The sequence below is a fragment of the Dendrobium catenatum genome, unplaced genomic scaffold (assembly GCF_001605985.2).
Source record: "Dendrobium catenatum unplaced genomic scaffold, ASM160598v2 original_scaffold_254917, whole genome shotgun sequence".
Lineage (NCBI taxonomy): Eukaryota > Viridiplantae > Streptophyta > Magnoliopsida > Asparagales > Orchidaceae > Dendrobium > Dendrobium catenatum.
This window is the reverse complement of record NW_021573316.1, coordinates 1215411-1236993: the sequence shown is the minus strand read 5'-3', so window position 1 is coordinate 1236993 and position 21583 is coordinate 1215411. Positions and strand designations below refer to the sequence as shown.

The following is a 21583-nucleotide window of genomic DNA, read 5'->3' as shown; positions in this document are numbered from 1 at the left end:
TATTAAATCATATAAAAATATCACTAATATTATTTTTTTAGAATGAAAGATAATATTTTTATACATATATTTTGATATAAAATAGAAGCTAAAGTTACTAAAATTTTAATATGTAATTTATTAATATATACAAATTAAATGATATTTTTTAAATCCCATTAAAAAACAAAGATAAGGATAATTTTTCATAAATACGAGTGCTAAATTGTAAAATTTAATTTTCCTATAAATAAAAAAGGCCGGCATAAGCCGCCTGGAAGTAACCGATGCAAGCTCGAGGAGTACTGTTACTGTAATTCTCTATCGGCTCCGAAAGAATCCATTGTGATCCGTCTCCTCTCGATCTCAGAAAGACTTGAGAAGGTCCGTCTTTCGTTCAATTTCCTCTGAGTTTCTCATCATTGCGTATTCTTGCAATCCGCTTCCTTAGTCCTTCCCGGTCTCTCCGCGCCGGATTTGAATTCGAAATGGGTTTTTAGGGTTTATTTCGTTTGTCACCGAGACGTGTGGCCGATAAGGATTGGGGTGATATACGAATTGCTTTTGCGGGGTTGTTTCTTTAGAATCTGAGGTGGTTGAAGGGCCATCGAATCGATCGGGAATAAACTACTATGTTATTTGATTTGTTATTTGTATTTAACAAAGTACTATGTTTCATACATAATGATGTTGTTTCGGATCTCTTTGTTGTAGTTTAATACGCTTTTAATTTAATAATTTTGCGTTTCAGGGCCTACGATGGGCGTAGAAGGTCTCTCATCCTGTTCTTAGTCTCTGATGTAGTTTTAAGTCCTCAACACTTACGGAAATCGGCAGCAGCTACTGTTTTCTCAACCTACCACTTCAGTGTGTCATTTGCATCCTCAAGCGTTGAGATGAAGAATCGAGAACGCTCGGCAAATTTAGTTCTTTTAGGTAAGTTATATAACATTCGGAAACAAGAATATTTTAGGTCATATTTTGATAATGGATGTAAATTTAGATGTTTTCAATATCTGAAACAGCGGTGTTTTCAACTTACAAATGCTTTATTTATCTTGCACTTGTTTTATGTGGTTTCATTTGATAGTAGATTAATCACCTTGAAAGTTTCACCTCACAAGCAACTCAAAATTCCATGTTTTGATATGAGTTATAGTAGTTATCTATTATAGAGGTAAAATGTGTTGAAGTGCATGCATGATTATATCCTTCAAATGATTTTGTTTTGCTGCATTTTGTTATTTTTCATCATCATCGTTGCCATCATCATCATGAGCATGCAGTCTTATTCCAACTAATATTGATTACTTTATGATTTTTCTTATATTCATTTACTTTTGTTTGTGATGAGGCATTGAATGCTAGTAAGAAACATAAATGCAATTTTGAAAGGTGACAAAATTTGATTTCTCTAGAAGTTTATAATAATTATCAAAAAGCTAAAAATCTTGCATAGAGTGTAGTAAATAAAACAAAAGCTACAACTCTTGATGATTTAGAGAATAACTTTGTGCCAAAGAAATTGAAAAGGAAACATCTAGAATAATAAGGCAAATATTAAGAGATATGGATACTTTGATAAATTTAAATGCATTAGAGGGAAGAGGATATGATCTTGATTAAAGTTGAAGACAATAATGAAACATGGCATGGTACCTTTATAAATTACTAAGTGTGAGTTTTAAGAAAATTCTTTTGGAATACTATAATTAATAATATAATAAATATGTTGTAGATTGATCCTCAAAAATGAAGTAGAGTTATCTCTGTAGAAGCTGTATAAAGTTAAGGATTTATGCACATATGAGTTAACTATTGAGATTTGGAGGGCTATGATGGATGTTGTGATTTAGTGAATGAAAAGTTTTTATAGGATTTTGAAGACTAAGAGGTTAAAATGACTGGAGAAGAAATAATTTGATATCAATATTTAAGAATAAAATGTTATGTTCTAGATTGTGCTAATTGTAGATGATGAATGTTCTAAGTCATGTAATAAAGCTATGTAAGAAAGTAATGAAATATAAAATATCTAAGAAATCAACTTGATTTCTTACCCTAAAAATTTACTATGAAAGTTTTTTTTTTTTTCGCTAAGATTATTAATTTAAAATATAGAGAACAATTAAAGGACGTTATATGATTTTTTTTTATCTTGAGAAATTATATGAATGAGTATCATTAGAATTGATTAATTTATATTAAGATAGAAATGCGTGCATCAAAGGTATGCTAATTTTATTAAAGATGTATATGATGGAGCATTGACTAATATATAATGTTGTGGAGTGACTAAGTTTTCAATTATAGTTAATTTACATCAAAGATCATTATTAAGTTAATGTATCTTTGTAGTATTTATGGAGATGCTTGCAAATGGCATTTAAAGTGATATGCCTTTGTGTATGTTTTTTTGTAGATGTAGTTTGAATGTAGTGTGCCCACTAAATTAAGGGAAAATAGAGGGATATTTATTAGATAGAGTATTTATAATTAGTAAAGACAAAGGCTATGTATGTGAAATATAATTTTATTGGTTTGATATTAACAATTATCATTTTATATTATTATAAGATAAGAGCACACTTAGGTATGATAGTTTTAAATATCTCGGTTCTATTATATAGAATAACGAAGAAATATATGAAAATGTAACTTATAGAGTTAAGGTTGGATGATAAAGAATTTTTGAAGTAGTTTTGTGTGATGAGAGGGTATAATGAAGACTTGAATGTAAAATTTATAAACTGCAATTAGATCAGTAGTTTTGTATGGGTTTGAATGTTGGACCCTAAAAATCCTTGATATATGTTGAAAAGCTAGGAATAATAATTTTAGGAATAATTTTATTAGGAGGATGATTTGAGTGACATCTATTGCAAATAAGGTAATGAAAAATAGGCTTTGGTGGTTTGGATATGTGCAATGCAGGCTAGTTGATATGCCACTATACATTTAAATAAAATTAGTGTTAAGAAGATTAGGATGGTGAGGTAGACTCAAGGTTACGTGGATAAAAAATTTAAAAATGATTTATGAAGAATATATTTAACTCTCTAAATAGCACTCAACTATAAACAAAAAATAAGAATACATAAAGATGACCATGATGTATACCATCCTAAATTTATTCTTTTTATCTTTTTAGCCCTAACCAATAGCAATAATACATGTTTGATGTTAATCCATGATATAATCCTATTTTGAGTGGATACTCTTTCGTTGCCTTGAAAAGTACTAATATCAGTCAACATTTTAGCATAAGTATCACGAGTAACTTCAAATGCATTTTATGCACAGCTTTTCCTTTGATGTCCACTGAATGAACTCAATGGTACCGGTACCCTATCTCGACTTATCATTTAAAAAAAATTGTATCATGGTTTACCACTCTCTATGCTTTTCTTTTAATTGCACAATATCATTTGGGTACAAAATCAAAATTGATGCTCTGACACCAAAGTAATTCTTGCAGGTCTGTCTTTGGCGCCACTTTTTGTTAAGGTAGATCCCAATCTAAATGTAATTCTGACAGCATGCCTAACGGTATATGTTGGTTGTTGCAGATCAGTCAAGGCAACACCACCATCGGTAAGTGTCATTAATCTTTCCATTGAAAATTTATGGTTATATCTTTGTTTAAGATCTTTTATCATTTAGTTGCTTTACCTTTCCTGAGGCTGCATACCAATTCATGCAGGAAACAATGTCCAATGAACATGCAATGCGCTTCCCCCTAGTCGGCAGTGCAATGCTCTTGTCATTGTTTTTGCTTTTCAAGTTTGTTTCAAAAGACTTGGTCAATGCTGTACTCACATGCTACTTTTTTGTGCTTGGGATCATCGCCTTTTCGTATGTCTTCTACTTTTCTCGTTATAATTTTAGTTATTAGATTCCTAGTTTGGCAAAATTTTGTTGCTGCAGCTAATGTTGATTTTGCAGTGCCACTCTAGTGCCTTCAATTAAGCGTTTTCTTCCGAAGCATTGGAATGATGATCTGATTATTTGGCATGCTCCATATTTCCATTGTAAGTATGCCGAACAATATCCTCTACTATGTTATTACTGCTTCTATCACCAAGATTATATGTTGTATTTGCCATTTGTTGGTTGTTGCATTTTTTTTTTTTAAATAACATGCATATTTTAACATTTTGTTTTGAATTTGCATTTCTTTGCATGCACATGAGATTGGGAATTCTTTGATGGATGTGTAAAATGCATTTGTTTGGTCTGCCATTTCCGAGAAACTTCAAAAAAAAGCTGTTTGATAGATTATGAACGCTTTTCTCTTATTCGTTTGATTTTGATCTGTTACCTTATTATTATTTTTTATCTGGCATGGATACGTGCGTAGACCTAAATTGGTAGGCTGGGCGTCAGCTGCTCTTATTGGATTAATGGTTTAATATAAGACGTTGCAATTTTAGGATGATTGTTCAGCCTTCACCTACGTTCCTTTTTTAGCACGGCACTTTTATCTTGGATTGTTCTTGCAGTCTTTCTTATAAAGAAAGCTATTGTAAGCTTGTAGTTTAGGAAGTGGCCATTGTTAGAATGCTTTGAACCCCCATAATGCATCAAACTATTTCTTTGATTTTAATAACTCACCTGGTGATAGATTCAGCTCCTGATATTGAAGGGTGAGTGTGTTTGGTATTTGTTTGACGTTGATTTTCCAAACTGCCGCTGCATTTTTATTTGGATACAACTTTCTTGCTGCTTTTAAGGAATATCAATGATAGAGGTTTTCACAATTAGATCGACTAGTGTGGTGATTGTAGAAAAGCTATCATCTAATTTATTTGATGGAAAAAATCTATAATATCCCAGGAGTTTTCAAAAGATCTACTTTGCCCGCAACAAATTTTCAATAAATTTAACGAACGTATGCAGCTGTCCCAAGCCAACCGTGAAACACACTTTCTGTTAGTGATGAATCCTCTGTTTTTCTGATATGCGTTGTTTGAAAAATGTAAGGAGAACTTAAGCTATAGCTTTTCTATGATATTTGCTAATGCTATAAGCTAGTTTCCCCTACAATCATAGGGGAGATGACCTGGGATGTGCAGGTGTTCTTCTCCTAAATCATTGTTTTTTTATAGGTATTTTCAAATAAAATAGCTGCTGACACAGTTTAGGACCTAGATCCAATTTTTTTTTTTTTCAAATTTTTAACAAAGGTCTGTCTATTTATTACTTTGTATAATTATGTTTGGCCAGTTAACATAAACTTATATTGATTTAATGATGATTGATCCTTGCAACTTTTGGCGAGCTTTCAGGGAAAAAAAAAGTTTTTAATGCTACTACCTCTCTTCTTCATCTGTGTGCTTGGACTGCTTACCCTACGTGAATGCAGATTTTTGATATTTTAGATTTAGATTTACTCATGTGAGCATGCAATTTTCTTTTTCTTTTTTTTTTTATGCAGCTTTTTCGGTAGAGTTTACGAGGTCTCAGATTGTTGCCTCTATTCCAGGAACTTTTTTCTGTGCTTGGTATGCATCTCAGAAGCACTGGCTAGCAAACAATGTTTTGGGGATTTCATTCTCCATTCAGGTTTGCTTCTGCTTTTCTTTTAGGATACGATCTGTTATTAGATCTTTATTTATTTATTTATTTAGGTCTCATATTGTATTATATTTGATTTATGTTAAGAAAGATAGATGTAAGACCTAAAAAGACTTGGTTAGAAAATATTAGAAATGACATTTCCTTATTAGATTTAAATAAGAATTTGACTCTTAACCGGACACAATAGAGAAAAATGATTCATGTAGCCAACCCTACATAGTGGGATAAAGGCTTGATGTTGTTGTTGTTGTAGGTCCCATCTTGTAATGATTTTTGTTACCTGATTACATGTTTGAAGAAGTTTTCAATGGCTTGGTAAAAGTCAAGTAAATTGTTGTATGGAAAATTTCAGCTATGCAAAATTGAAAAATTAGGGTTATGAAAAAAGCTAAGCAATCATGTTTTCTAAAAATTGAAAATTTTAATGCTAAATGTCCCAGTAATCCATTTAGACATCACCATGAAATTTTGTAATTTCATATTTTACGTGCAGTCTAGGATGCACATAATGGACACAACGACACAAATATGGGACACGTTGAGGATTTGAGTTGAACATGGTATTGTAATTTTTATATCTTAAAAATAATACATAGAAATTCAATAGGTTGAATATTAAGAATAACAAAGAAATGATAACTCATTTAACTTTAACATTAACTTTGAAAAGTTGAATGTTCTATAAATAGTTGTCTAACTTATGATATCAAGAAAGTAAGTATGAATTGTCTAGTATAACATTAAGATTATGTTAGATAAGTCCACTGGACTGGTCCAACCGATCCATATGTGACTAGCTCGCGTGTAACAGAGGCGGAGAAGTTCCGCCTCCCGCTTGTGCCGCTGAAAACGCAAAGTCCAAAAGCTCTGATTAGGAAGGATTTATGAGGAGTTTAGGAGAGAAATTTGAAAGTAAGGGCTGTTGAGATATTTTCTTTTGGATTGTATGCATTAAATAGTTTGTTTTTCTAGTGTTAGGGCATCTTGAATTTGGCTGAAATTTGATATATCTCTTAGGTAATTGAGCTCTAGCCGCCGGCTAGGGATTGGGAGGGCCGGATCTTCCTCTCAAAATTGAAGATCCATTGCATCTTGCTTGCTTTTGTTCGTTTTTCATCAAATAAAATTTGTTTCGTTGTTGTTCGTCTTCCTTCTAAAAAATTGTTTGCAAGTGGCTGATTTTCTCGGATTTCAGCAATGCTTTTTTAGGTTTATACAAGTGTTTTCTATTAGGTTCAAAATACAATAGTCAGTTATTCATTAAAAGGAATAATGGGATTGACTATTCATCATTTATTAATCTTTGGCCTTCAATATCATCATTAAATAATATTACGCTTCCAATTATGGCTCATTATGAGAAAGATTTGCTATCTCTAAAATTCTCATATTATCGAGGGATTCAAAGCCATCTTCTTTTTATAAGGTTTCATATAATTTGGGATATTTCTTAATATAAGAGCACATAAACTAAATCTTTAGCTCATTATGAAATTATTTTACCCTCTTTGTTGATTGAATGAATGATTATGTGTTTTAATTTTTCTTGCAATGAGAGAAGGAAACTTGGCCAAGAGGTTTTATGGCAATTATTGACATAGAGATGCTAAAGCGCCATGAATCAACCATCATATCTTTGGATCCTTTCTCCACTTCTCACGCGTAAAGATTATTTATGTTTGAATTCCTCAAGATTTCTAGAGAATTTAACAAACTCTATATTCACATATCTTGTATTTTCGACATTATCCTCCGATAATATGATCATTTCTCAGTAATCATCATCGATTGAAGTACTTTTTTAATTTACTTGAATCTTCTTAACTTCACAGTAATTAAAGCAAAATGAGTTTTAGCCTCAACAAGTTTTTATAAAGTTGAGAAAACATTAAAAATAGAAAGCATCGTAGAATAATTTATTAGAAAGTTTTTTTGTCAAAACAACATCTTCATAAACCATTTTGTTCCAATGGCATTCAATGAAAGTTATTTCACCTATCTCAGTATTTTTTGGTGCACAAATATTCTTTAAAGTAAGATTGATGGTATGCACAACTCTGGGCATCTAAAAGATATGATGATATGTTCACTTAACTAGCAATCCTATTGGCTTACAAACTGGAGCATTATTAGTACTAATTCGAGTAATGTTGGAAGGGCTAATCATCACGATCACTTCTTTAGTTAAATTGCAAATGAAGATTTTTTTTATACCACCCTTCAAAATTTTCAACTTTAAGTAACATTGGGTAGTTTCTTTCATATTGACATCAAATTGATAAGTGATATTTTTTATGCCTAGTACAACCATCACACACCAAACTCCTTTCCCATTCTAAGTTCATTTTTTTAAGTTTAAGCAACATCTCAATCTTAGACCTCTCCGTTTACAATAATTTTATTCTAATGGAATTATACTCTAGAGGCACATAACCTGCAAAAGATTATTTTTAAGAATAAAAATAAATGCATGCTTGTAATGAGGATTTCTTGCAAGGTTAAAAGAAAGACTAGTTGAGAAAAAAATATCATTACAAGTTTACCATCCAGTTGTTCTCGTGTTTGTAGATTAAATTCCTTCTCCAAAAGATTGTTTGCAACGTCTTCTCTTTTCTCGGACTCATGTCCTTTCAGCCTAAATGAACCTATATTGAGATTGACATCGTCTCTTCATCAGTTTGAATAGAAGAGGCATAAGGGCATGAACCATGAATAGTAGGTAGTAGTTTATCTTTTGAAAGCCTTTTTGATCAACTTTGTTAAATTGCCTTTGCATGCCATTCACCTATGAATCACTTATTTTAGGACAAATTTTAATTTTATGATTAATAATCTTTAGTAAATGGGCTTTTACTCTTGAATATAAGCCTTTGTAAGTAACATTACAGCAAATGCATTCAAATGCAATATTTTCTTTGCTTTTAGAAAAAAAATTGCAAACTTGGTTATATTATTCGTCAAGTCTGATTGCTTTTAATATTAGGCTCTTTTAAACCCTCACCACTTTTAGAGCCCTACCACTAGAGCTATAACACATTTCACAATTAGTATAAAACCTTAAATTTAAATTGTTATACCATTGAAAATTCAAAATCCTAAATTTTTAGGTGGAGAAGAACATATGAAATTCAAAAAGCAATAATTGAAAATTACACTTATTTTTTCTCCTTATATTTTTCCTCGTCTTTTCCTTTCCTATTATTTTTCTCTTGTAGAACAAAATTTTCTACTAATTTTTCATTTCCCAAATTGCAGAACTTATGTACGATGAAAATCATTGATTGAAGGAGCAAGAATAGAGGGGGAAGAAATATCACATTCACTATTTTGAATATGAAAAATAATTAAAGTTCCTTAGATGCAGAGAATGTCTCTTATTGTAGATGGCCTACAGACTGAGAAAACGGTGTCAGTTTCAAAACCCTAGTCACGAGCTTTCATGTCGATAATGGAGATGACAACATTGTTGAGAGGGGTATCGAGTGTCGATGTTGAGACGACGTTGATCGTCAAGGTTGAGACAGTGTCTGACATTAGTGTCGAGTTGTCGAGACAGCAGGGGCGTTATTATGGGTCTATAAAAATTGTCGGCATCTGGCATTGGTGACATGATGACATCGGGCGACCATGTGAAATCCTAACTACGAGCCACAATGGGGATGTCAGGGGACGGGTGTTTAGTGCATGCGAGCTATTGGTGTTTGTTGTTGTAGCGAGGAAATAACAAGTTTTGTTTTTTAATTTTTAGTTGATAAGATATTAAAATATAAGAAATTATTTTTTAAAATATTTTTATAATAAAATATTTTGAGCACCTCTGTTCGATTTTTTTAATGTTATTTTAATTGGACATGTCTTCATTGTGTCTGAGGTGCATTCTACGCATGTCCATGTCAGACATTGTATACCTTCTTAAGGAGAATCACCAGTGCATGATTGCTTTTGGTTATCCTGTTCAATGTTTTTTATGGATGAATGCTATAAAGTTTTTTCTTCATTACAAAATTGCTTGATATTATTGCAAAAATCATTTTATAATTTTATTTATAAGCATAGATGAATAACTATTAATTATTTTAAAGATAATTACAGTGATCTCATTTTAATAATTATTATTGTCTTTTTTTTTTCTTTAACTAATTCAAAGAGGAGAGGGAGGCGCGGCTTGGAGTCGTGGAATGATCGTGAAATGAGAGTGGGGGGGTCGGTTGGGAGAGTATGAGGGTTATGAGGTTAAGTGGGGGGTAGTTTAGGTATTTTTTGGATTTTTTATTAAAAGAAAATTCATTTTTATTTAAAAAAAAAAGCTCTTTCTCCCTCTTTTTTTTCAAAATTTTTTAATTAGATTGCACAAAAATAAAAATAAAATTTAATTTTGCATCGAGTTGGTCGTCGCGTCGTCGCTCGCACAAGTCGTCGTCTCGATTCGCGCGCCCAAAATTTAATTTTTCGCCGACCGACGACCCCTACCAATATGGGTGTCGATCTTAGCTGTTTCCGTTGCTCCGGACGCATCGGCGCTGTCCGTTTCGCGAACGGAGGTCGTCTCGACGATTTTGGGTTTTCGGTCGACACGCGTCGGGTGAGTTTTTGCGCGATTTCGAGCTCTTTCTCTTTTAAAACCCACCTTGCGCGGTCGACTCGACCCCGACACTAGTATGAGGGTCAACACCTGTTCAATGTTTTTTATGGATGAATGCTATAAAGTTTTTTCTTCATTACAAAATTGATTGATATTATTGCAAAAATCATTTTATAATTTTATTTATAAGCATAGATGAATAACTATTAATTATTTTAAAGATAATTACAGTGATCTCATTTTAATAATTATTATTGTCTTTTTTTTTTCCTTTAACCAATTCATGGCACTTCATAATCTTTTTTACCAAAGACATGCAAATTATCACAACTTAGAAAGCAAACAATAACAACAACAAAATCAGCCCTTATCCCACTACGTGCGGTTGACTACATGAATTCTTTTTCTTCATTGTGTCATGTTAAGGGTCAAATTCTCATTTAAATCTAATAAAGAAAGGTTATTTCTAACATTTTCTAACTATGTCTTTTTAGGTCTACCTCTACCTTTCTTAACATAAGCCAAATCTAATACATCTACTCTCCTAACTGAGTCATCAGGCCTCCATTTTATGTGACTAAGTCATCTAAGTCAACTCTCTCTAATCTTATCATCCACTGGAACCACTCCAATCTTTTCACATATATGCTTATTTTGTATGCTGTCTCTAACAATAAAGTCATTCATCCACCTGAGCATCCTCATCTCTGCAACACTTAAAAGTTAATATTATGCTTCTCTTTTAATGGCCAACATTCTACACCATAAAGCAATTGCAAGTCTCACCACCATCTTATAGAATTTTTCCTTAAGTATGAGACAGACTTTTCTATCACTCAACAAGCCCGATGCATTCCTCCACATCAACCATCCAATTTGAATTCTACTAATAATATCCCCATCTATTTCACCATCATTCTGAACAATAGACCCAATATATCTAAAACGTGTACTCTTATTAATGACTTGATCGCCCAAAGTCACAGTCCCCCCACTAGATTTATTACTACTAAAATTGCACTCTATATATTCAGTTGTAGATCTACTCAAATAAAAACCTTTAGACTCTAAAGTTGACCTCCATAATTCAAGTTTACCTTCAACTCCCTCTCTAGTCTTTTCAACAAGAAGAATATCATCAGCAAAAAACATACACCAGGCTACAACCTTTTGCAAATGTCTAGTGAGAACATTCATGACTAAAACAAAAAAAATATGTGCTTAAGACTGATCCTTGATGGAATCCAACTGAAATAGGAAAATATTTGGTCAACTCACCTTGTGTTTGAACACAAGTAAAAGCTCCTGCATACATATCCTTAGTGACTTGAATATAAGCATTATTAACCCCTTTCTTCTCCAATACTCTTTATAGCACTTCTCTTGGAATTTTATCATATGCTTTCTCTAAATCAATAAATACTATATGTAGATCCTCCTTATTCTCTCTATACTTCTCAATCAAACCTCTCAATAAATGTATAGCTTCCATGGTAGACCTACCCTGCATGAATCCAAATTGATTTTGAGAAACATTTCATTTACCAAATAGCTATCACAACTTAGAAAGCAAACTTAACAAAAAATTTACCAAATAGCTATCAACTTTATTTGACATCACATCACAATAGAGAACAATACAGCAACAGACGGAATTGCCAAACGGGACCATGTCTATTACATTTATTTATTGTTAACTTTTTTCATGTTTGAAATCTTTTTTTTTTCTCTCTAAGAAAAAAAGAAAAAATTTATGCGGGATACATATTTTCTTTTAATTAGGCTCTGGTTGGATTAGAGCAAAATTTTGGAAATGAAATGATATGCTAAATTCAAGGGTTGATTATGAATTACATTAATTGATCTAAGACATTCAACTACATTTATTTCCTTTCACTCAAATTGTTAGCATCCAAACAGAGCCTTAATATCCATGTTGCATTTTATATCCTACTAATCTTGATACTTAACATTAGCCTTGTTTTTGCTGCTGTTTTTGTAGAAAGAATTTGTTGTTTTTTGCTTCTTTTTTTTTTGGACTTTTGAGCCAGTTAAGGCAAACTCACACACACATCACATACACAAGTTTCGAATCCAAGACCTTTTGGTTGGTAGCCAAAGCTCCGAACCAACAAATCAAGATAACTACATGTTATTTTTTGCTTGTACTTGCAATTGAAAGAAGTCCTTGAGATGCCAAGGTCCAACGTTGCTTCTAGTGGGAGCCAGACAATCATCTTTTTCAAATAAAATGTCAGTTAAAGGATAATTATGATTATAATGAAATATTTTTTGGCATACCTTTACTCGGACCTTATGTAAACTTGGGTAATAAAAACAAATGTAATTGCTATAAAATAAAATTCAAAAGATCAGTCAAATTTGCTTAATCTTCTACTGAACTTATTGTTTTGAAGGTAAGAATAAATCTTCTTGTGATTTAATTGGCTATTAAATCGAAAATGTCAGTCCTCTCTGACAAAACCATGAAAATGGTTTGAACGGGTCAGTTTTGGAATCTACCGCATTGTCATCATAAATTTATCTTTAAATCCAGAACGAATAAATAAAATGTTTAGCGCTATATATCCTCCATTTGCTGTTGGTTGCTTTCTGGTTATTATGGATCTGTTTTTAGTGCAGTTTTTCCCGCTTTTTGTTTGCCTTACTCTAGTCCACGCAGTTCATTTTTCATATTTGTACGGTGAAGAGGATTCCTTGGTAAATTGTCATAGAGATTTATCTTTACGAGCTTCATACTTATTTGACAGAACTTTTAACCTCATCATTTTAAGGTTCAGCATTATCATCATTAACCTAGTCAGCATCGTTGCTATTTTATAGGTTACATTATTCAGGGTTTTGTATGTTTATGCGCTCTTTTTATTGATAGCATTTATCTATCATCATATAAACTTCTGAACCATGTTAGATTTGTGATTTATGCTCAACCTAACTATATGCTCTATTTTGTCAAATGGAAGGAGATGCTCAGAAAGTTTAACGTTAACCTGAAGAATTTTGTGTTAACTCCTAGGTTTTTATGAGATTGCCTGTCATTATTTGTAATGAATTTTGGTAAATGTCCTACAACAATAAGGTTAATTTTTAGTGAGTGAAAGTTGATGTCTTGATCTGAGGGATCTTGTCATTATTTTTCTGATTTCACTATATTCCGATCACCTAACAAATCATCAAATTTGTTTTGCAGGGCATTGAAATGCTATCATTGGGTTCGTTTAAGACGGGTGCTATCCTCTTGGTGAGGAAATTGCTTTTATTTTTGAGAAAATAAGGATTTATTGCATTCGTGGATGTTTTGTAGAAGTTACAAATTTTCTTATGCATTATGTTATTTGAGAAAACTACTTTCTGTTTATGTGCAATGCTTTGCGGCATTTTTTTTTTTTTTTCAACAACAAAATTTCTTAAATATGCTACTTATCTTTTTGGAGTTCTATGGTTTTTTTGTTCTGTAATGTGGGGCGGCAGGAAATCTGAGAATACTTGAAATTGAAGTAGGGAAATTACTTTAAATGTAAATTACTCCTGTCAATAATTTTTTTATGGGTGCAATTTCATTTTAGTTGTCATTATTGGAAATTTTGTTATTGCAGTCATGGCCAATTCACCATTCATGTTTAAATCAATACAAAATCATTTTCTCTACTGTAGTAGACACTTTCTTAGATAACAAGTATTGCTATGTTTCTGAAAAAAGAAGATAGGCTGTTCTATTGTTTCTCCATCTCTATTGTGAAGAAAATAATGTTTGTTTATCTGATATTCATACATTAAATATGTGTCCAAGTCAATTAACTTTCTCTCTGTTTTTACAGGCTGGGCTTTTTGTGTACGACATATTTTGGGTGTTCTTTACTCCAGTGATGGTTAGTGTTGCCAAATCTTTTGATGCTCCAATAAAGGTCAGTATTCCCTATACATGTAAGTATCTTTCTGAATTTGATTCATCTACTTCTGCTCAGCTATTCTGCTACTATGCAGCTTCTGTTCCCCACAGCAGATTCTGCGAGGCCTTTTTCCATGCTCGGGCTGGGTGACATTGTAATACCGGGTGAGCATTTTATTGGTAGATTACTAGATAGGGATTTTTCACGGTGTTATTGGTGCTAGTGATCTTTTTTTATAATGCATAGCATGATTAATCTTGTTTGGTCTTTAGTTTGTACACAAAAATCTTTTAATTGATGCAAGATAGAAGAAAACAAACAAGATACAATGGATCTTCAATTTGAGTCAATTTGAGAGGAAGATCCGGCTCTCCCAATTCCTAGCCATTGGCTAGAGCCCAAAGTAGCCTAAGAACAAGCTCCATTAAGTCAAAAAACCCGAAGATGCCCTAACCATAGTGAAAATATCCTCCTTAAAGCATACAAAAATAAAAGAAATCTCTAAACAGCCCCTCTTTTGAATTTTTCCTCCTAAACCACATTAAATCCTTCATAATAGTCCCCTCTTTTGAATTTTTCCTCCTAAACCATATTAAATCCTTCATAATAGTTCCCTCTTTTGAATTTTTCCTCCTAAAACACATTAAATCCTTCATAATAGTCGGCTGAGGGAGGGGACAGAACTCCTATTCTGCCTTCGATAAAACAGAGCCGGTCCATACCCGTTGGACCGGTCCAGTGACCGGTCTAACAATTCGCCATTTAAAGTTTCATTTCTGTGAAATTAAAGTATTAGATGAGAGGAAGATGTTCCTAAATTTCAAGGTATACCAACTATGTTTGGTAACTAAACCTTGTTGCCAATGCATACTGTCTCGTTTGGGCCGTGTCTTATGTTAGTAGTTTTTTCTTTAGGAGAATATTCTGTTTCTGAACGTACTTTCTACTCCAAAAAAAGATCATTCATAGCTGGTAGAAGTTCTTCACTTCTTACTCACCATTAAATATGAAATATTTAAAGGGCTTTAATACTCCTCATTTTAGACGATCCTTGCTTGAGTGTAATTAGACTAGATTTCCTACTTGAAAATCAACCTTGACACAATGATGATCATTTTTTTTTATCTGTTTTTGTGGCTTCTCCATTAATGCATTGATTTTTCGAATGCCCTCTATATATTTTGAAGCTTCTTCTTCGTCAATTTCAATCCCACCATTAGCAGAGGGGATGATATATCAAAGGTTTATTATGGTAGGTGTCTTAGACATACTTTAAATTGTGTATTTGGTGTGGAGTGTACACCTCTGTTGCAGGCAAATTGAAGTTATGATAGGTGGTCATCCAAAGTTTTTGAATGCTTGTTGTTGTACCTTTGTAGCAACTTACATTAAGATTCTATTTATCATATTCGTTGGTCGTCAGTCTATAAATGGAACTATGGAAGATGATACTCCTTTTTTGCTTCGTATCCTTCATGGCCTAGAAGGCTTCACATAAACATCTCAATTTGATAAAATGAAATTAGGTAATCCAAAGTGTGCCCATAAATGCTGGAAGAAGAGTTTGGTTGACCTCTTATTAGTCATTATTTTTCAGCAAGGGATTAGAATATCCATACATGGCCACATAGAGATATTCATGTCCCCTATTTTATTGTTGATAAACCTTTTAAAATATTCATGGAGATGCTTTTCTATGCATAGCTTGGTATGGGCAGTGGCATGTATAATCCCATATTTTATATTTGCAAATTTAGAGGTGTTGTAGAGTTTGTATCATTAGATGTACTTCATCATACCACATGCTTGGCCAGTTAACATCACTACAAGTTTTGCAATGTTTTCTCCACTCCAAAGTTTATAGCCACTTTGGATCTGTGCCCATTCAGCATACATTTGGACATGGCTTGTTGAATTTGTTATGCACAAATGTCATTCTTTGTAGAGAGGACCATCGTTTATAACAAACTCAAAAGGAGTTTGCCTTTTCCATGTCCTCTAATATCCCTTTGAAGAAATGATTCATGTGGGAGCGTGCGGTGCGGGGCTACACGAGCGAGGGCGAGGGCGAGGGTGGGAGCGTGCGATGCGGGACATCACGAGCAAGGGAGGGCATGGCCGCGAACGAGCGAGCGAGCAAAGGACGAGCGATGCAACTGGGTGAGTGCGAGTGGGACTTGCAAGCGCAATGTGAGGACGGGTGCAAGCCGAGACGCAGATCAAATTCAAAGTCATTTTCAGGTTAGCGGGTTGACCCGTACACTACATTTTTTTTTCAAACGGATCAGGAATTAGGATCCAAACCAACCCGTTTGTTAAACTGATCAACCCGAACCCGAATTTTCTTGTCGGGTTTTCGTGTTGTGTCATTAATTGACACCCCTAATATCGATCACTAAGCCTCTAATTTTCGATACATCTTTATGTGTGGATTCTTTGCGATTTTCTCTTTGATCTGAATGGTGTGATATGATATTCACCATCATTGATAGTCTCCATCAATAAATTAGATAACTTCGAAATTATCAACTAAATCAATCTCCCGTTCTCTTTACAAGCTAATTCCTGAATTGTTAGGAAAATTACTTCTCATGAGCTTCTTTGATGTTTATAATTAGATTTACTATTCCCTTTATGATTTTATGCAGATCAACTATGCATTATTATCATTATCAACCAGCTTCATGTTTATAGGAAAATATGCAGTGCTTCGTATTATAGTGCCTCTTTGACGATAATGTTTTTTTAAATTATATCTCCCCAAGCTTAGAGGATGTTGCGTAATCTTTGATGTAACTGCAGCAGTTTTGTTCAGTATATTATTTCGGCATATTGGATTTCATATTTCCATTATGTTTCAGGTATTTTTGTTGCTTTGGCTTTGCGGTTTGATGTTTCGAGGGGTATACAAGGTCGTTATTTTAACAGTGCCTTTTTTGGTTACACTGTTGGTTTGGTGCTTACAATTGCTGTGATGAACTGGTTTCAAGCTGCACAGGCAAGATTTTGAGTTTTATGACAATTTTTTATTGACTTGCTTGTTTCTTAAAAATTTATATTCCGATCTCTTGGTAATTTGCAGCCAGCTCTACTTTATATTGTTCCCGCTGTAATCGGATCTGTTGCTATTCACTGCTTATGGAATAGAGAAGTAAAGCTGGTCTGTCCTACTACTTATTTCTCACTTAATGCTTTACCCTTTACTGTCTACCTAGATAATTTAAATAAATACATCTTATATTTGGAGAATTTTTCGCCAATTCGAACTGTATGCTTTGCTTGTTTTATGAATGTATAGGTGTTAACCAAATTTGCTTGCTTGTGAATGCTTATTTCCTTATTTTATGCGTTTGTTTATATTAGGTTGATTGCATACTCTTTAGAAAATTTATAGACATTACATTTTTTTCTTTTATTTTGTATTATATATAATTTTTAAAATATGTTAGGTTTCTGATAGGAGGATCAATCTCTCCCAAACCTCTAAACGTCACTAGAGCCCAAAAGAAAACCTAAATCTAAGAGATCTCAAATTTTAGCCAAATTCAAGATACCCTAACCCTAGGAAAACAAATTATTTAATGCATACAATTCAAAAGGAAATCCTTAAACAGTCCCTATATTCAAATTTCCTTCCCAAATCCCTAAAAAATCCTTCCTATAATGCTCCGTTGGCTTTGGCGGCTCGGTCGCTCATACAAGAAGAGGCGGAACTCTTCCATCTACTCCGCCTGAGCCGGTCCCGCGTGGACCTGCTGGACCGGTCCTTGGACCGGTCTAACAGTTTCCTTTTATGTATGCTGCATCAAATTTAGTATCAACTTAGAAAAAAACAACAGAGCTTCTAGTTGATTAATATTATCAGTGAGAAGTAGGACTCAAATGTTAGATTGTTTAACATATCAACAAATCTCGTTAATGCTACAAGGGCAGTTGTGCCATGAAAGTCGAGTAATTTCAGATTGTTAATAATATGAATGAGCCTGTAGAGATTGCACCACCAGAAGATTCTTATCGAGGTAATAATGTGAACGCACATATTAATAACGGGACTCATTATGAAGTGAACAGAGATGTTCTTGTTAATTATGGTTAATCTTCATCTTGCAACTACGTTGCACTAACATTGCTAGGTTTATTGATGTGAAACAACATGCGGTGAAACATGAATTGCACGTTAGAGATTAATGAGAGTTTAATTTTGCAATGTTAACGATAAAATCTAGCTTACTCAAGTAGGATTCAAGAAAATTCATGATAGATTATGTTAACGGCAGTGATTTCATTTAAGAATTACAAGAGTCTTGCAAAAGATAACCCAAAATAAACTAGATAATGCAAATAGCTACTACTAAAGCCACACGTTTAAAATTTAGATCGTTCACCTTGAGATCCGTCACTCGTTTTGAAAGTGGTGGCTAGCGGAAGAGAATCGAAAGTAGACTTAGCGACGCCGCTAATAGACAAGTGATCTTGAGAGGACTTGTCGCCGGGAAAGAAGCCGGATTTGGAGGAGCGGGTGGGCGGCCGTCAATGATCCACTCGGAGTCGGGATGTTGCTTGTCGATGACAATTATGAGAGTTGGTAGGATCCGTTCCAAGTAGGTTCCAACGGTATCGTCGTCGGAATCAAATCCCGCGTCGAAGAACGGCGATCGTTGGATGTCGAGGTTGCCGTAAGCGTCGAACACAAGTCCCCATTCAAACTCGGGGTCCGCCATGCATGATGGTCATTAGAGATGAAGCCAAAGAGGGAGAGAGAGTGTTGGAGAGGGGAGAGGGTGGGACGGGTGGAGCTCAGTAGGAAAATAACAAAATCTGAATTCAATTCAGATTTTTACTTCAATGATGGAGGACTTAATCTCAATTTAGAGAATTCAAATTTGAATATTAGTCGGTAAAGGCAAGACATGATGGTGAATTATTAAAAGAATTAATTGTGGGAGAAGGAGAAGGGAGGGCCGGCCACAAGAGGAGGAGAGAGAGGTGATTTAGGAAGAAGCGGGGACCACCACTTAATTTCAGGTTTTGCAAAAACTGAAATTAAGTTTCAGTTTTCTTAGGGATAAAAAACTTCCTAATTAAGAGATCAATCAATTTAATAATTGGAATGTCAAATGTGAAATTTGAAATCCAATTAAATTGAAAGCGTAATTCAAGGAGACAAATTAGGAAGCAAGTAATGGCTCATAAACATCTAGAATTTCAAATTTTGAAATTCATGGGGGAAAAGGAGCCGGCGGTTGGCAGAAGGAGGCAAGGGCGGCCAAGTTGGGGAAGGGTGGCTGGCCGGCGGGAGCTGGGGGCCTGGTGGTTGGCGGCCTGGGCGGCTAAGGGAGCAGCGGCGGCAAGGCTGCAGGCCCGCAGGTGGCTGGCCTACTGCTGGCCGACGGCTGGACAGGGTAGGTGGCGGGAGTGCTTGGTGGAAGGGGTTGTGGGGAGGAAGCTCAAGAAGAATACAATCCGGGTGTATTCTTTTGAGTTTTCACACTAATTGATTACAAAAATAAAATGGAGGAAGGTCTAGAACTCACAAAGAGATCTAGCTCTTCTCAAAACTCACTAAGAGATTTGAGAGAGAGGAGGCACTCACAAAGAGAACACAAAGTAATTTTCATTTCATCAAAAACTAACTCTTACATGAGAAAAGGGCCATATAAATAGGCCTCAAAATAACAAAGAAAGTAAAGTACTAAAATGCCCCTTGGGCTACAATAGCTACCAAATACCCATAAGGGCAAAAACGGAAAAACATAAAATAAAAATAAACTATTACATAAAATGATGAAAATACATATCATGATCGTGGCCGTCGATCTTCGGCATCTCCTGAAGGTACATGTGTCGAAATCGCTACTGATGTCCCCATCATTACCATTTCCCTTTTTGCTGAAAAAGATAATGGCAGGGAACCAATTGACCTGGGCATAGTAGATGAACCTTCACAAATTATTCTGTGCAGATATAGGATGTCGAACGTTATTTGGAGACCAACCAGAATGCATACGCCAGCGGTACCTTGCCGCAGTACCGAGCAGTACCAAGCCGCGGTACTGAGCACATGAGTAACGTGGCGCATTCTGGTTGGTCTCCATACGGCATTTGGCATTCGCACAAAATAATTAATCCACTTAAAAGGGGCATATTTTTTTTATCCAGATCATTTATTAGAAGGGCTTATTAATTTAAAGGAAGGCCCAAATCTATTAATCTATTATTGATTACATGAGTAAATATGAATAGTCTATTTGTTCTGAAACAGTGGAAGATGCTAAAATCGCGTTGTTTAACCCTACTTATAATTAGAACTGGAGAGCTCTGCTGCACAAAATGAATTTGTTGAATGCATTTAAACTTGCAGTAAATATGAAGCAATATTTGATGATTTCTGTTATTAGCACATTTTTTTTTATTTCCATTTGTGCTTAATGTGTATAAGATCATTAATCTACCAATGTTTCTTCTTCTTGATTTTTAGTGGAATAAGCTTTGGATGTTTGTATAAATGCTTGTGCAGCTACTGGAGTATAATGAATCGAAGACTTCTGATGATTCAAATAGGGACTCCAATGAACTAAATAGAGAAGACAAAGCCGACAAGAAAGATGAGTAATTTTCCTGCTGCTATGTTTAATTAATGTGCTTTTAGTATTAGAGAATGTGAGGCGTAGAAGCAATCAATTCCTGAATGGTTCTTTTTTTAATCTGTCTCTTTACTTGTTTAAAATTTTTACTTTCTGAAGATCAGAACAAGTCAAGATTTGTCTTTAAGAGAATCATATATTTTTGCTATTTAATTATCAACTGCTGCTGAGGAAACTGTAGCTATGTCTGTCTAATTGGAAAAAAATAAAGGATATAAGCTTTGAATCTGCTTTGAGATCAGTCAATCAAATCAGATTTTGGCTTTGTTTGGGACAGCTTTTGTACTGTTTTTTAAAACGGCATTATTGTACAATATAAAGCTGTTTTAGAAAGCAAGAAAAAAGCCGTCCCAAATGAAGCCCTTGTTTGGAATAACTTTCTTGCTGCTTTCTGAATCAACTTTTTAGTATAAAATTTTAAGTTTACAAAAAAATTGTAGATATGATTGGTGACATTATTTGTTTGGGCTTCGTTAAGGATAAACAATTTTGCTTCAGAAGCTTATCAAAAAGACTCCAAACTTGTTCGGTAAACGTTTATACACACCAAGATGATTACGGCTTTTGCTCCTTTTAGCTGTTAAGTATTATCAAATTATCCATTTTTAATGTATTTTATTCTCTTTTTTAGCTTATTTTATTGATCCTTTTTTTTTTCTTTTGTGCATTGCCAAAACCTTTTAGGCTCAATTTGTACTTTGTAGTGATTTTGATAGAAGACTTTCTAACTCTATTTTAATAAAAAAAATATATGCTATATGTTATAATTATTGCATTTATTATGAGGGTGTAATATCTTCATTTATAATAATTATGAAAAAAAAAAGGTTTTGCAAAATTCCTTAGAATGATTTTATTCAATAAATTTTTTGAACAAACATTTGCAT

General features: G+C 33.8%; 1 protein-coding gene across 1 annotated transcript; it reads left to right on the top strand.

Annotated features, from left to right (window-relative positions):
- The first annotated feature begins 231 nt into the window (after window positions 1–231).
- Window positions 232–20871, top strand: LOC110103595 (signal peptide peptidase 1). The gene is made up of 12 exons (XM_020832379.2): window positions 232–363; window positions 731–915; window positions 3458–3573; window positions 3683–3834; window positions 3925–4010; window positions 5417–5544; window positions 13353–13403; window positions 13981–14067; window positions 14147–14216; window positions 16914–17050; window positions 17135–17212; window positions 20570–20871. The coding sequence occupies exons 2-12, from the start codon at window positions 876–878 to the stop codon at window positions 20663–20665; spliced, it is 1041 nt and encodes a 346-aa protein (XP_020688038.1). The 5' UTR covers window positions 232–363; window positions 731–875; the 3' UTR covers window positions 20666–20871.
- The last annotated feature ends 712 nt before the right edge of the window (window positions 20872–21583 follow it).